This window comes from Populus trichocarpa, chromosome 15, assembly GCF_000002775.5.
Source record: "Populus trichocarpa isolate Nisqually-1 chromosome 15, P.trichocarpa_v4.1, whole genome shotgun sequence".
NCBI lineage: Eukaryota > Viridiplantae > Streptophyta > Magnoliopsida > Malpighiales > Salicaceae > Populus > Populus trichocarpa.
Window position 1 is genome coordinate 1170780 of NC_037299.2, and position 13774 is coordinate 1184553.

The 13774-nt window shown below is 34.4% G+C and overlaps 1 protein-coding gene across 6 annotated transcripts in view; it reads right to left on the reverse strand.

The window, feature by feature from the left end:
* LOC18105500 (probable plastid-lipid-associated protein 14, chloroplastic) overlaps positions 1 to 13774 on the reverse strand; it is a 46088-nt gene that overhangs the window by 22185 nt on the left and 10129 nt on the right. The window contains exon 13 of one of the 6 annotated variants that reach the window (XM_052447320.1): positions 1990 to 2199. The exons of the other annotated variants lie outside the window; for them this stretch is intronic. Within the exon in view, the coding sequence (XP_052303280.1) occupies positions 2005 to 2199 (195 nt within the window). The 3' untranslated portion in view covers positions 1990 to 2004. Of the gene's footprint in view, positions 1 to 1989; positions 2200 to 13774 lie in introns of those variants that run through there. 6 annotated transcript variants of the gene reach the window in all.

Consider the following 13774-nt stretch of genomic DNA (forward strand, 5'->3'; position numbering starts at 1 on the left):
CTTCGCCTTTCATAGGCGGTCGCATCCTCCTTCAGCTGAGATGCTTCAAAGTGGCTCCAAAAATTCTCTACCACCATGTGTACTATGGGAGATCACTGCCACTGATTACATAGAAAGAGAAAGTTGTGGTATACTCCTTGCAATCCTCCATCTCGATTTCTATGTTTGGAGCTTCTGTGCCTTTCTGCTTGACAGCTCCACCTACACCAACTCTTTTTGGTGTCTTTACCTTTCAATATAGGCGGTCGCCTTAGTGGTGGGGTATTGCCACAAAATGGCAATATCCTAACACCGTCTCCCAGATGTCAACCGGAATAAAGAGTTTACTTCTAATTTTCCAGTTATACCACTTTTTCATGAGGCCAGTCTCGACCATTCATGACCGTGAAGTGATTAGTACTTAAAAGTGCATTCTCATTAACGCTTTATATCATCGTATTGCACTAAAGTATCGTTAAATTCCCTAATTAAAGCATGTTTTATAATAACAGGTATGATAATATAATATATCTTTAATTTATGATAAATGCTTATTTTGAATGCAGGTATATCTCACAATTTAAAAGATTGATTAATGTGATTAACTATTGAAAGTGAAGAGACAAAAAGAGGACTAGGCTAAGAGAAGAGATGTTGGTTCAATTCCAAACTAGAACACCATTCGGTTATTTGATCATAACTGGAGTTGTAGAACTCGGATTTAGGTCCACTTTATATGGATGGAAAGATAAGACATAGACCTAAAACTTTCATAAGAGTTCAAGACTCAATTCTGCCGTTTTCAAGTTGAAATCTTAGCAACAACGGAGAAGTCGGAACCTGTCCTGCAGCTCAAACACTGTTCGGTTTTCAGCTCATATCTTGAGTTCTAGAAGTCCAAATGAGCTCTGGTTTTTTTTGTTGGAAAGCTGAGACAATTGCCCACAGTTTTCATGGAACAAAAGGCTCAAATTCTGATGTTAGCAATAATGTTTTGGTCAGCCAACAATATCAAAAATCTGCCAACAATATCAAGAAACAGCAGCCAACAATATCAAAAATCTGCCAACAATATCAAGAACCAGCAGCCAACAATGTCAAAAACCAGCCACCAAATCAATGGTTTCCTACCAATCAATAGTTCTGAATCTTAGCCTATAAAAGGAGGCATTTGCCATGTATTTAGTCATATTATTTTTCAGATCAAAATCATCTTCTTGCTTTCTCTCTTTATATCTTTGTAATGTTCAAGTTTTCTTTCATGCTATATTAATCTCTTGTTTATGCTTTTTCATTTCCTTTCCTATACTTAGTTAACTTATATCATGTTTATGTTCTTATGTTGTTTATTTATGTTTTTCTTTTTCATTATGTTTAGCTAAGTTAATTATGTCAAGGTGAAAAGGTTTTACTAATGGTGTTAGAATAGGTATAATATAAACTCAACATGGACTTTAATGTTTATATCCAAGAAAGTTTGTTATTAACTTGTTTTATCTTTTTATCTTACTAATTCTTAATACCTTGCTTGTTAAATGGTTAATCTAGATTTGTGTTGTATAACACTTGGTACATCAAATGCTTGATCCTTCATAGTTTTCGGTCGACATCGTTATTATGATAGGAACTTGATTTGTTGTTAACATAAGCTAGCAACATGAATGCCTGATGATATTTATAAGTATGGTGTTACTTGAATAGGATAATTAATATGATCATGTTAATACTTTATAATGAGCCATTAACGATAAATCATCCGATTGGAACCTCCTTTGTGTGTGGTTTCTAATTGAGTAATAAAAAAAGTTTATATTATATTTATTTGAAATACCATTAGTGGATCCTTTAACCTTGACATCTGTTTTATCCTTATTTAATCTTTTCATCATTATTACATCTCAAACTTCTCTTCAACATCAATATCATTTTATTGTTTGTAATTTATATAATTCACCTCCCTGTGGTTCGACCCCGGTCTTGCCGGGTTATTTATTACTTTGACACTCCTGCACTTGGGATAAGACATCAACTCTTTGATCGTGTCATGAAGCCAATGTCCGATGTGAAGGAAATACTAGTATTTAATTTTGATGCTCTATTTATAGTTAGATAAACATCACCAATCAGGACACCAGCAGAAGGCTGGTGAAGGGTTAATCCTATTTGTCTCCCGGTACAGTATAACAGACGCCATTTTCCTGGAAGCAACTCCAACCAGTTCTGCACATTGAAGTAAAGCAGAAATTTCAATATTGAGTAGCCTTTGAGAATAACAAGGCCTCGATCTCGAGCTCGTTGGAGATGGATGGTAAAAGCATAATCAATCAATAAAATGTTTCATGTTCTACCAGAAGGAAGAATCCAAAGAATATTGGCTGATGAAGAAGTACAACAGCTAAAGAACCAAATAAGTTTCTAGCTTCTTTTTCTTTATATTGTGTCAATGCATTTAGCAGTTAGACCATTTCACATAAAGTGTTCGCGTAACGAAACGAGAGAGTAAATGGAAAAGAACAAGTGACTATAAATTAGAAGCCTTTGAAAGTAAAGGTGATGATACAAGTTATAATATATTTGAGGCAACTAGACATAGATCCCATATGACTCTTTGGAGAGAGCAAAAGAATTAATGAATCTATAAAAGCTACGAACAAAGTAGATAATTGCTAACCTTTGGCCTTGAATGAGCATTCAGCATCTCCATCAATTCGATAAAATAGGAAAGCCTATTACGCTATCACATCAAAATCACCAGTCAGTTTACATTGTCAATGTAATGTCATTGCGAGCTATAAACCAACACCACGTATATAATGAGTTTACATGCAAACATTTAGTAGTTCGAATAGAAATAGAAGCACACTAAGATATCTTTCAAATAACAGGAAATTAATTTGTAACACTAATTGTTCCATCTCATACTTGTGCTTCCCTAGAAAAATAGGGTACTTTGTAAGTTCACAAAGACTCTGATAAATGATCAAGATGCATGGTTGCGCTTCTCTATGCTCAGAACATGAAACTTTCAAAATTTCCAGCTAATCACTCAAGGCAAAAATTAATGGATCCATGAGTTCCCGCAGTACCATTTTTGCCATCATAAATCCTACACATCTTTTCAACATGGATGAAACAGAATTCAGTACATCCCGCAGCACTAACTGGATACACTTTTAGGTCTATCAATCTATTCATACCTCATGTCAAATGCAATCATCATCTGCCGTCTGTCCATGTTGTTGTCCAGTGTGCTACTATTTGGACCATCCTCGTAAAAGTCAGCAGCATTCTCTAGTATCCCTACCTGAAAAGTTATAATTTCAGAAGTTTCACAAAGTAAGACATCAATGCAAGAAAGAAACCACATGTTACACAACTTAATCAATGAAGTAGTGCTTCAAAGCCTTTAGATTAAAGCATGGAGGAAAAATAACTTTTTTTTGCTGTTATCGACGATTTCTACCTATGAATCACCCATATAGATATTAATCAGATAAGTTTTTGAAAGGAGTAACAAAATGGCTCCCTCCTTTACCTCGTCGATCTAGTTCAAAAATGTTATTTGAAGTGTCTAATTTTACAGAGGAACATATTAGAAGTTCATCTCATAATGACAAAATTCCAGGCTTTGGTATTAAACACAATTGGGTGAAGAAAAGCATTTTCTGCGAGCTTCCATATTGGCATACAAATTTGATTCGTCATAATCTTGATATCATGCACATTGAAAAAAATTTCTTTGATAATATTTTTTATACAGTAATGGATTGTCCTGATAGAAGCAAGGACAATGTAAAGGCTAGGTTGGATATTCAGTTGTATTGTAAGAAGTCAAACTTACATTTGCAACATGATGCAAGTGGTCGGGTTTACAAACCTAAAGGCACTTATTATCTCTTCAAGAAACAACAACAAGAAGTGTTGTCATGGATGAAAGAATTGTCCTTTCCTTATGGTTATGCTTCAAACATCTCAAGGTGTGTAAAAGAGGCACAATGTAAGGTTTCAGGCATGAAAAGTCATGATTGTCATGTTTTTATGCAAAGACTTCTTCCAATTGCTTTTCGACCTTACTTGCCTAAGCCATTGTGGGAGTCATTAACTGAATTGTTAGTATTTTTTCGGGACATTAGTGGTACAAGTTTAAATGTCCAACACATGGAGATGTTGCAGATGAATATCATTGAAATTATTTGCAAACTTGAAAGGATTTTTCCTCCATCCTTCTTTGACTCTATGAAACACTTGACAATACATTTACCTTATAAGGCAAAAGTCGGAGAACCCATTCAATATCGATGGATGTATCCATTTGAACGATATGTTTTCATGTCATATTATTTTTTATTCTTTTCCATTTTTTCTTAAACTAATTTATATCAATGATATATGTATATGTTTTATTTGAAGAAAAAAGTGACCAATAAAGCTAAAGTTGAGGGTTCCATATGTGAAGCATATTTGATTGATGAAATTACCAATTTTGCATCTTAGTATTTTGGTGATGACGTGCAAATAATATGGAATCGAGTTCCAAAGAATGATGACGGTGGCCTTAAAAGTCTTGATGGACAACTTTCAATTTTTTCTTACCCGGGGAAAAAATTGTCCAGAAGATCGTATAAAAGACAATTGTCACATGCTCGAATGAAAATTGCACATAACTATATTTGTTTCAACTGTGAAGAATTGAAGCCCTATTTAGAGTAAGTATGAAATATTTTTTTATACTTTATTCTTAATAATTTAATTTAAAAAATAAATTGTTTATAATTTAGACAATGTCATCAAGAGCTAAAGTCACAACAACCACATACGAGCAATGCTGAAATAGAAACATTATGCGAGGAGATATTTCTAATTTGGTTAAAAAATAATGAAGTAGTTTTATATAATGATTTTTTTAATGCAATTTTATTCTTTTAAGAAATTATTTTATTTTTGAAAAAAAATATTTATTATGGTGTTAAATGTTATGGTAGGTTGAATATCAATCAAATGGAATTGGGAATCAAATCTTTGCACTTGCTATGGACCCTTCAAATTTAGTTAAATGTTATAATGGGTATTATGTGAATGGTTTCAAATTTCACACTCAAAGTTATGGTCGATTTAAAAAGACGATGAATAGCAGGGTTTGTGTGAAAGGAAGTTGTTATGATGACAATGAATGTGACTATTATGGAATGCTTGAAAAAGTTGTTCAGCTAAAATATTTGGGGAGTAAGTGCAAAGTATTCATGTTTAAATGCCATTGGTATGATACAAGAAGAGGAATTATAAAGAATCGTTCAAATGGTTTGGTTGAAATCAAGCATACTTCTCGACTTATATGGAAATGAAGATTTTATGCTAGCATTACAATGTCAACAAGTCTACTATACATGTCCACCTTATAATAAATCTTCTGAATGGTGGGAAATAATTAAGACAACTACTAGAAGTCGCTATAATGTTGACATGGGTGAATTTATTGAAGATGATAACAATATGAGATCATTTGATGTCACTCAATCAGATGACTCAACCATGTCGTGTCCTTCCTACTCAAACACTTGATGATCCAAATATAGTTGTTGAAGCATCATATTATACAGAAATCAACCATTGTGAATTGCTTCAGTTACAGGCAAATTCGGTAGAAGTTGAAAGGGCTTCAGATGAAGAATTTGATGATGATGTTAATGGTGATTACAATGATGATGATGTGGTTACGAGTGATGATAATGATGAGCAACATGATGATGATATATTGTAAAATTTATTTTTTATTTATTGTATTTGGACTTATTTTTAAGTGATGTAAGTTATATTTGTATTAATGGTATTAATTAAAAATAATTATTTTGTTCATTTTTATTTTCTTATTGTATTAATTAGTTCATATTCAATAATTAAAAATAATGCAGTTATATTTATTCTATAATTTTGTTCATTAATGTTAATTTTTTATTCTATTTCAGGTATCTAGCATGCCTCGACGTGGTTCTATATTAGGTTCCCAGAGTAATAAGACCACTTCATCTAGATCAAATGGCCCTTCATCTGGGCCGAATAGCCAAGCATCCATTTCTCATCAACCTATTCATCATGAGTTGTATGGTTGCTATAATCCTACTTGGAATGCACATCATACTCGGCAAGATTATGGGCAGAGGGATGATTATCAATCGTACAAGGGTTTTCACTTTCAAGATTTACTTCAAACTCAAGAAGGTTTCCCTCAAGATCACCCATATACTTTTGGAGGATATAATGTTGATGGGGGTTATTATGATTGGAGGGGCAAGGATGTTAGGAGAGGTGAGAGAGTTGAAGAAGATAGAGGAGAACAATATGAGAGAGTAGATAGTGATAATGATGAAGATGAGGGAGATGATTGTAATGTTAGAGATTCAGAGGATCGAGATGGCATCCCATCAATCCATAGTTCAACATCTTCTCCATTGCATCATGAGCAACGGGTTCAAAAGAAAGGTTTTGACACATATAAGGATCCAATTACAAAAAAAAAAAAAAAACTTCATTTATATGGAACAACAGAGTAAGTTAAAATTTATAAGGTTATTGTGTTTTATAATTATTTTTTAAGCTTTATTAATTTAATGAATCTTTGTTATTTTTTTAAGCTTCAATAACTCATCATGTGGGCATGAGATCGGACTTATTTTGAGGTCAAATTTTAAAGGACCATGGTATAATTGGGAAAAAGTTGGTCCAACTTATAGGGATGAACTCTTTAAAGAGTTTAAGGTATGAGATTATATATTTTTATTTTAGACATAGTTATGTTGACTTATTAATTAATATTATGAGACTTGAATATATTAATAAATATACGTATTGAGAGATTGTTTGATGGATGGAATGTGATCTAGGATGATTGGATCAAGATAGGAGTTGTAATGACATATAATAGAGGTGTTGTCGATAACTTGGTATCAATAAAAATAGATGAGACTCTGCTGAAATTTAAAAAAAAAAATCCATAATTTTAGACATAGTATTCAATACTTGACATTAGTAAAGAAATGTTTTAGATTTCATGATATTATATTTGAGGATGTTACATTCTTTTTTTCTATGCACACCATATCTTAGATGCGAGTATTATTTTTGTAAAAAATAGTTTTTTTATGGAAGTGAAGACCAAAATGAAGTACGAACTTATCTTAGATGCAAGGAGTATTATTATAGTAAAAAATGCAAGGTTAGAACATGTCATGTTATTATGATATAAGACAAATTAATTCTATTTTAGGAATATATTAAGAAATGGTAAGGTATATACAAAAGAAATATTATAATAATTAGAATATAAGAAATTAAATTCTATTTTATGATGTAGTTAAGAAGTTTTTATTTTATCAATAATTTTTGTTCATCTTTTTTACTATTGATTGTGTGATTGTAATTATATAGGCTAGTTAACAGCTATGTTGAGATTTGTTTATATATATATATTTTCTGAGGATGATGAACCAATTGTTCGTAAGATTTAGGAAGATAAGAGTAGAATTGCTTTGAACCAACAGTTGACACGAGCTCGTAAAAGAGGTATGTCTGATAGAAATACCACAAATATTATAGATTGCATTAATAAAGGTCCAATTTGGATACACAATGACGTTTGGAATCAAATGATTAAAGAAATTTGGTCCACCAAAGAATTTCAAAAGAGATCAAAATCTGCAAGAAATAATCGGCTAACTGAAACGAATGGTAAATTAAGCACTCATCCTGGAGGTACGGTGTCAATTGCATCATACTGAGCTAGCATGGTGAGGAGTGTTTATATTTGTTATAATGGACTTAAAATTTTTATATTTATATTTTCTAATATTTTTTGTTTGTTGATAGCAAGAAAAAACAGATGGAAAAGAACCTCTATGGGATTATGTGTTTTCAGTGTTGCATCAGAGTGCCAAGCAGCCTGAAACATTCATAGATAACAAGTCTAAAAAAGTTGTTGTAAGTATTTTTTTTTAATGCAATTTAATTATTATTTAAAATTTAAATGAATTTATTATTATATTTAATTTTATTGTAGGAGAATTACTAAAAGAGATGATTTCAAGATATGGAACTGATCAGGAAAATCATCCTTCATTTGATAGAGCAGCTTGGTGTGTGGCTATAAGAGGAGTTACAAAGGGTAGAGTATATGGTGCACCTGGTATGCCGAAATCCATGGTTATTACGAGTGCTTCATCACAATCCTATACGATGGAGTCAACACATTTAAGCTCATCAATTCAGACATTGAAAGAGTAAATAAAGGAAAAAGATGGTCATATTTTATCATTACAACTGGAGATGACCTCAATCAAAAAATTTCTTAGTAATATGGGATACCAAGCTTGGGCATCAAATATGGACCAAGGTATGTCGGCACCTATGACTTCATCTATGCCGTCACATGTGGCAGATGACAACACATATGTATCCCCTGTCTAATCCAGTATATTGACCTAGGCCTTGACCACCATATACCGGTCCCACCTTATGATAGTCAGCATTGTTTTGGTTTGTTTCCACCACCACCCCAATCACCACCTTTATGATAGAACATATTTATTAAATTGTGACTTATCTATTTTGATGTAAGTTTAACGAGATTTAGAAATTTATTATAAAATTTATTTTTATTTGAGTTATTATTTTTTATAAAATAATTTCTAGTATTAATTTATGTTCTTTATATATTTATCTATAATTTTTGAAATATCCACAAATAATTAAAAAATATTCAATAGATGGGAAAAATAATTTAAAAAATTCGGACAAATCAGCAACGGATCAACAACAAAGTTTCCATTACTGATCTGCAAAGGATCAGCAACGCAATATCCGTTGCTGATCAGCAATGGTGATTAACAATGGAATATCCGTTGCTGATTTATACAATCAGCAACCGAATTTCAGCAACGGATAAATCATTGCTGAACAAATCAGCAACTGATAATCCGTTGTTAAAAAATCAGCATTTATTATTTGCATCTAATATTATCCATTGCAGATTTTTATTAGCAATATATTTTAGTTTTATCTGCAAGTAACTAGTTAGTTGCTAATAGGCTACTTTTTTAGCAGTGAACATTCTCCAGCCTCAACTCTGTATACGCAAGTCCATGACTGTGCAAGTATTTCACCTTAAGGAAGCAAAACAAACACCTTGATAACCATGGAAAGCCAGAATTCAAATCAAATTCTAACATCACCACTTATGACTCCCAATCAAATATGATCTCTACCTAAAATAGACCTCCAGTTGTTCCAGCTGTATATCTCACCATGATTCTCTCTTAATTGTAATCGTTGTGAATTCCTTTAGTTTAGCCAAATATATTTCTGTCATAATTATCAATCCCTACAATTGAGGGAATGCTATGTAATCTTTATCAATATATATACTTCACGAGAATCACCACAGGGTGTGATCTGAAACCCAATACACTTGTTATCTATATTCTCCTTCATGGTATCAAAGCCATACGTCTAACAACTATACACATATTTTTTTCTTATCTCTCCATGGAAGCCATCAATTCCTCTGCTGGTGTTGTAGTTCCCAGCCATTCCGGGTTCATGTCTATCAAACTTGACAGAACCAACTATCCATTATGGCTTGCTCAAATTGTTCCGATTCTAAAAAGCAAAAATTTGATGGGATTGTCACAGGTACAAATCCTTGCCCGCCAGAATTCAAATCAAATATTGACGACACCGTAACAGCTGAAGTGGATCCTAGGTACACTACCTGGCATCAACAGGACCAGATGATTCTTAGTTGGATCAACAACTCTCTTTCTCCAACTGTACTGTCTACAGTGGCTCGATTCATATCATCATAAGCTACATGGTCCTCACTTGAGAAGAGATATGCTTCTCAGTCGAAAAATCGAATTTTGCAGCTCTGATATGACTTACTCACTGTGAAAGGGGAAGGTCTTCCCATCTCAGATTTTATGGACAAGATAAATCAGATTGCTGATAATCTTGCCTTAGCAGGAAAACCAGTTGACAATGATGAACTTGTCAACATAATACTGAACAATGTCAGCCCGGCATATGAAGTTACAGTCAGCTCTACATAAGCCCGTGACACTTCTATATCCTATGATGATCTTATTGCCTTATTGCTTAATGTAGAGATGAGGCTTAAGGCGCAACAAACACCATCTCTTAAGACAAGTCCCATTGCCATGTACACACCTAAAGCTACATAAAGCAACAACCGTGATCGTAATTCTGTGCACCACCATGGATCCAATATGCGAGGCAGGGGACCATCTGGTTTCCGTCGGTATCAAAATTGGTCCCAACCACAATCAGGTTCAGTGTCTTTTGGTAACTCTGGTCCTATGCCTTCACGTCCTCCATGTCAAATTTGTAATCACAGTGGGCATAGTGCCCTTGATTGCTATCAACGCATGAACCATGCGTATGAAAGCAGGATCCCAACTCAGAAACTTATGGCTATGGCTGCTATTGCCTCTTCTAACATTCCTTCATCTACATGGATTTCAGATTCTGGTGCCTCAAACCATATTACTTCTGATCTTACAAATTTAGCCATTCACAATGAATATCAGAGAAAAGATCATGTTGTTGTGGGTAATGGTGCAGGTTTGACTATTGCTCATACTGGCTCTAGTAAATTCACTTGTGGTTCCTCAACCTTTGCTTCGAAAAATATTTTGCATTGTCCTTCCATTGCTGCTAATCTTTTGTCAATATATCAATTCACACGGGATAATAACTATTACTTTGTTTTTTATTCTGATTGTTTCTATATGAAGGATGTAAAAACGGGGAAGACGCTTTTCCATGGGAAGAGTGAACATGGTCTCTATCCCTTTCGCATTCATACTCAAATCTCTACAAAATCAGGTCGTCCCTTTGCATTGGTTGGTGTTCGTGTTAGCGTCCCAATTTGGCATTCTCGGTTGGGTCATCCTGCTAATAACACTTTGTCACATCTTATTTCAAATAAATGTCTTCTCATGCATGGTAATAATTCTCTTCCATTTTGTAATTCATGTCTTTTGGGTAAAAGTACTAAGTTACCTTTTCAATTGTCGGATTCCATATCAAAATTCCTTTTGGAATTAATTCACTCAGATGTTTGGACTTCTCCTATTACTTCAATCAAAGGATCAAAATATTATGTTTTATTTGTGGATGATTTTTCACGATACTCATGGATCTTTCCAATGCAATATAAACATGAAGTGTTTGATATCTTCCTCAAATTTAAACTACATGTTGAAAATCTCTTTTCATCCAAAATAAAAATGTTTCAATCTGATGGTGGGAGTGAATATACAAACAGAAAGTTTCAAAACTATTTGGCTCATAATGGTATTGGATTCCGCTCCTCTTGTCCAGGTCATCCCGAACAAAATGGGGTCGCAGAAAGAAAACATTGTCACATTGTTGACACTGGGCTCACACTTCTTGCCCATGCTCATATGTCATCAAATTATTGGGTAGATGCATTTCAAACTGCATTATACTTAATAAATCGTCTGCCAACTCGTGTTTTACAGTATCTCAGTCCATATGAAAAATTATTTCACAAATCTCCCTCATATGATACTTTTCGTGTTTTTGGATGTGCATGTTTTCCTTATTTACGACCTTACAATACAAATAAATTACAATTTCATTCCAAGCGATGTGTTTTTTTAGGGTACTCTCTTAACCATCAAGGATACCGCTGTCTTGATCAAAGTACATGTCGTATTTATTTGTCCCGTCATGTTATTTTTGATGAGTTATCATTTCCATTCCAAGAGACCACTAACACTCTTTATGCAGAGACGACTTCACTAGATTTCATTCACCACTAGAGATAGTTACTGAACCTTTGCCCCATATACCATCAGCTTCTATTGGCTCTCCAGACCCACCTACACAAAACCCACCCAATGTTCCTCTTACATCCATCACACCAAGCACAAATATCCTCATCACTCATTTTATCATTACAGAACCTACCCAACCAAACACTACTCCAATTCCCAATCCTATCATTACTGAAACTTCTTCCCCAACCACTAATCCCCACCTTATGGTTACTAGGAGTCGAGCTGGAGTCTCTAAACCTAATCCAAAGTATGCATTGACTGTCACTTATGATCCCACTCTTCTAGAACCCACATGTTATACTCAAGCTGTAAAATCTGAGGAATGGCGTAAAACAATGGGTGCTGAGTTTAATGCTTTGCAACAAAGCGGTACTTGGTCATTGGTACAACCTACTTCGAATATGAATATTCTACCTAACAAATGGGTGTTCAAAATTAAAAAGCGTTCGGATGGCACTATTGAACGCTACAAGGCCCGCCTAGTGGCCAATGGATTTCACCAACAAGAGGGCATTGATTATACAGAAACTTTTAGTCTGGTTGTGAAGCATTCCACTATTCGCATTATACTTGCTTTAGCAGTCAATCACAAATGGCCAATTCGATAATTGGATGTTCAAAATGCGTTTCTACATGGGATCTTATCAGAGGAAGTTTATATGAGACAACCTTCGGGCTTCATTGATCCAAACTATCCTAATCATGTTTGCAAACTTCATAAGTCACTTTATGGTTTAAAACAAGCACCACGTCAATGGTTTACAAGATTTTATGATTATTTAGAGGAACTTGGGTTCTGTGAGTCCAAAGCAGATTATTCTCTATTCACATTTCATAAGGGTGATTTGCTCATTATTCTGCTTATATATGTTGATGACATTTTAATTAGAGGCACTAGCTCTTCTTATATTTTTAGTCTTATTCAGAAACTAGGCAGATTGTTCTCTATGAAAGATTTGGGACCACCCCACTATTTCTTTGGTCTAGAGGCGGTATACAGCACAACTGGCTTGCATCTCACTCAAACCAAATACACTATGGATTTATTGTTTCGCACAAAGTTTCAGGATGTCAAGCCAATCTCTTCTCCTGCTAATGCTGGTAAGAAACTCAGTCTCTATGATGGAGACCCTCTTTCGGATCCCACAGAATTTCGAAGTGTTGTTGGCGCCCTACAATACTTGACACTGACTCGTCCAGATATATGCTTTGCTGTTAATCAAGTGTGTCAATTTCTACATCAACCAACAACACATCATTGGACTGTTGTGAAACATATACTGTGTTATTTAAAGGACACTCCCGACCATGGGCTCTTATACCAACCCGGCTCTTTAATGTTGGAAGCTTACTCTGATGCAGATTATGCATGTTGCCCAGATGATCGTCACTCTACAGGTGGCTATTGTGTTTATCTTGGTCATAATCCCATCTCTTGGAGTGCCAAAAAGCAGTGTACTGTATCAAGATCAAGCACTGAAGCTGAATACCGTCAACTAGCCTACACTGCAGCTGAACTCTCATGGATTAGATCCTTATTTAAAGACTTGGGAGTACGTCTTTCAACTCCTCACATTTGGTGTGACAATATCAACTCCATATCATTGGCATCAAACCCGGTCTTCCATGCTAGAACCAAACATTTAAAAGTGGACTATCATTATGTCCGTGACAAAGTGGTACGTAAGGAACTCGAGGTCTGCTATATCTCCAATACAGATCAAGTCGTCGACATCTTTACTAAAGGTCTCTCAAAGTCTCGGTTCCTTCTATTAACAAACAAGCTTATGGTTCGTGCACGACCCATCAGCTTGCAGGGGTGTGATAACCATGGAAAGCCAGAATTCAAATCAAATTCAAACACCACCACTTATGACTCCCAATCAGATATGATCTCTACCTAAAATAGACCTCCAGTTGTT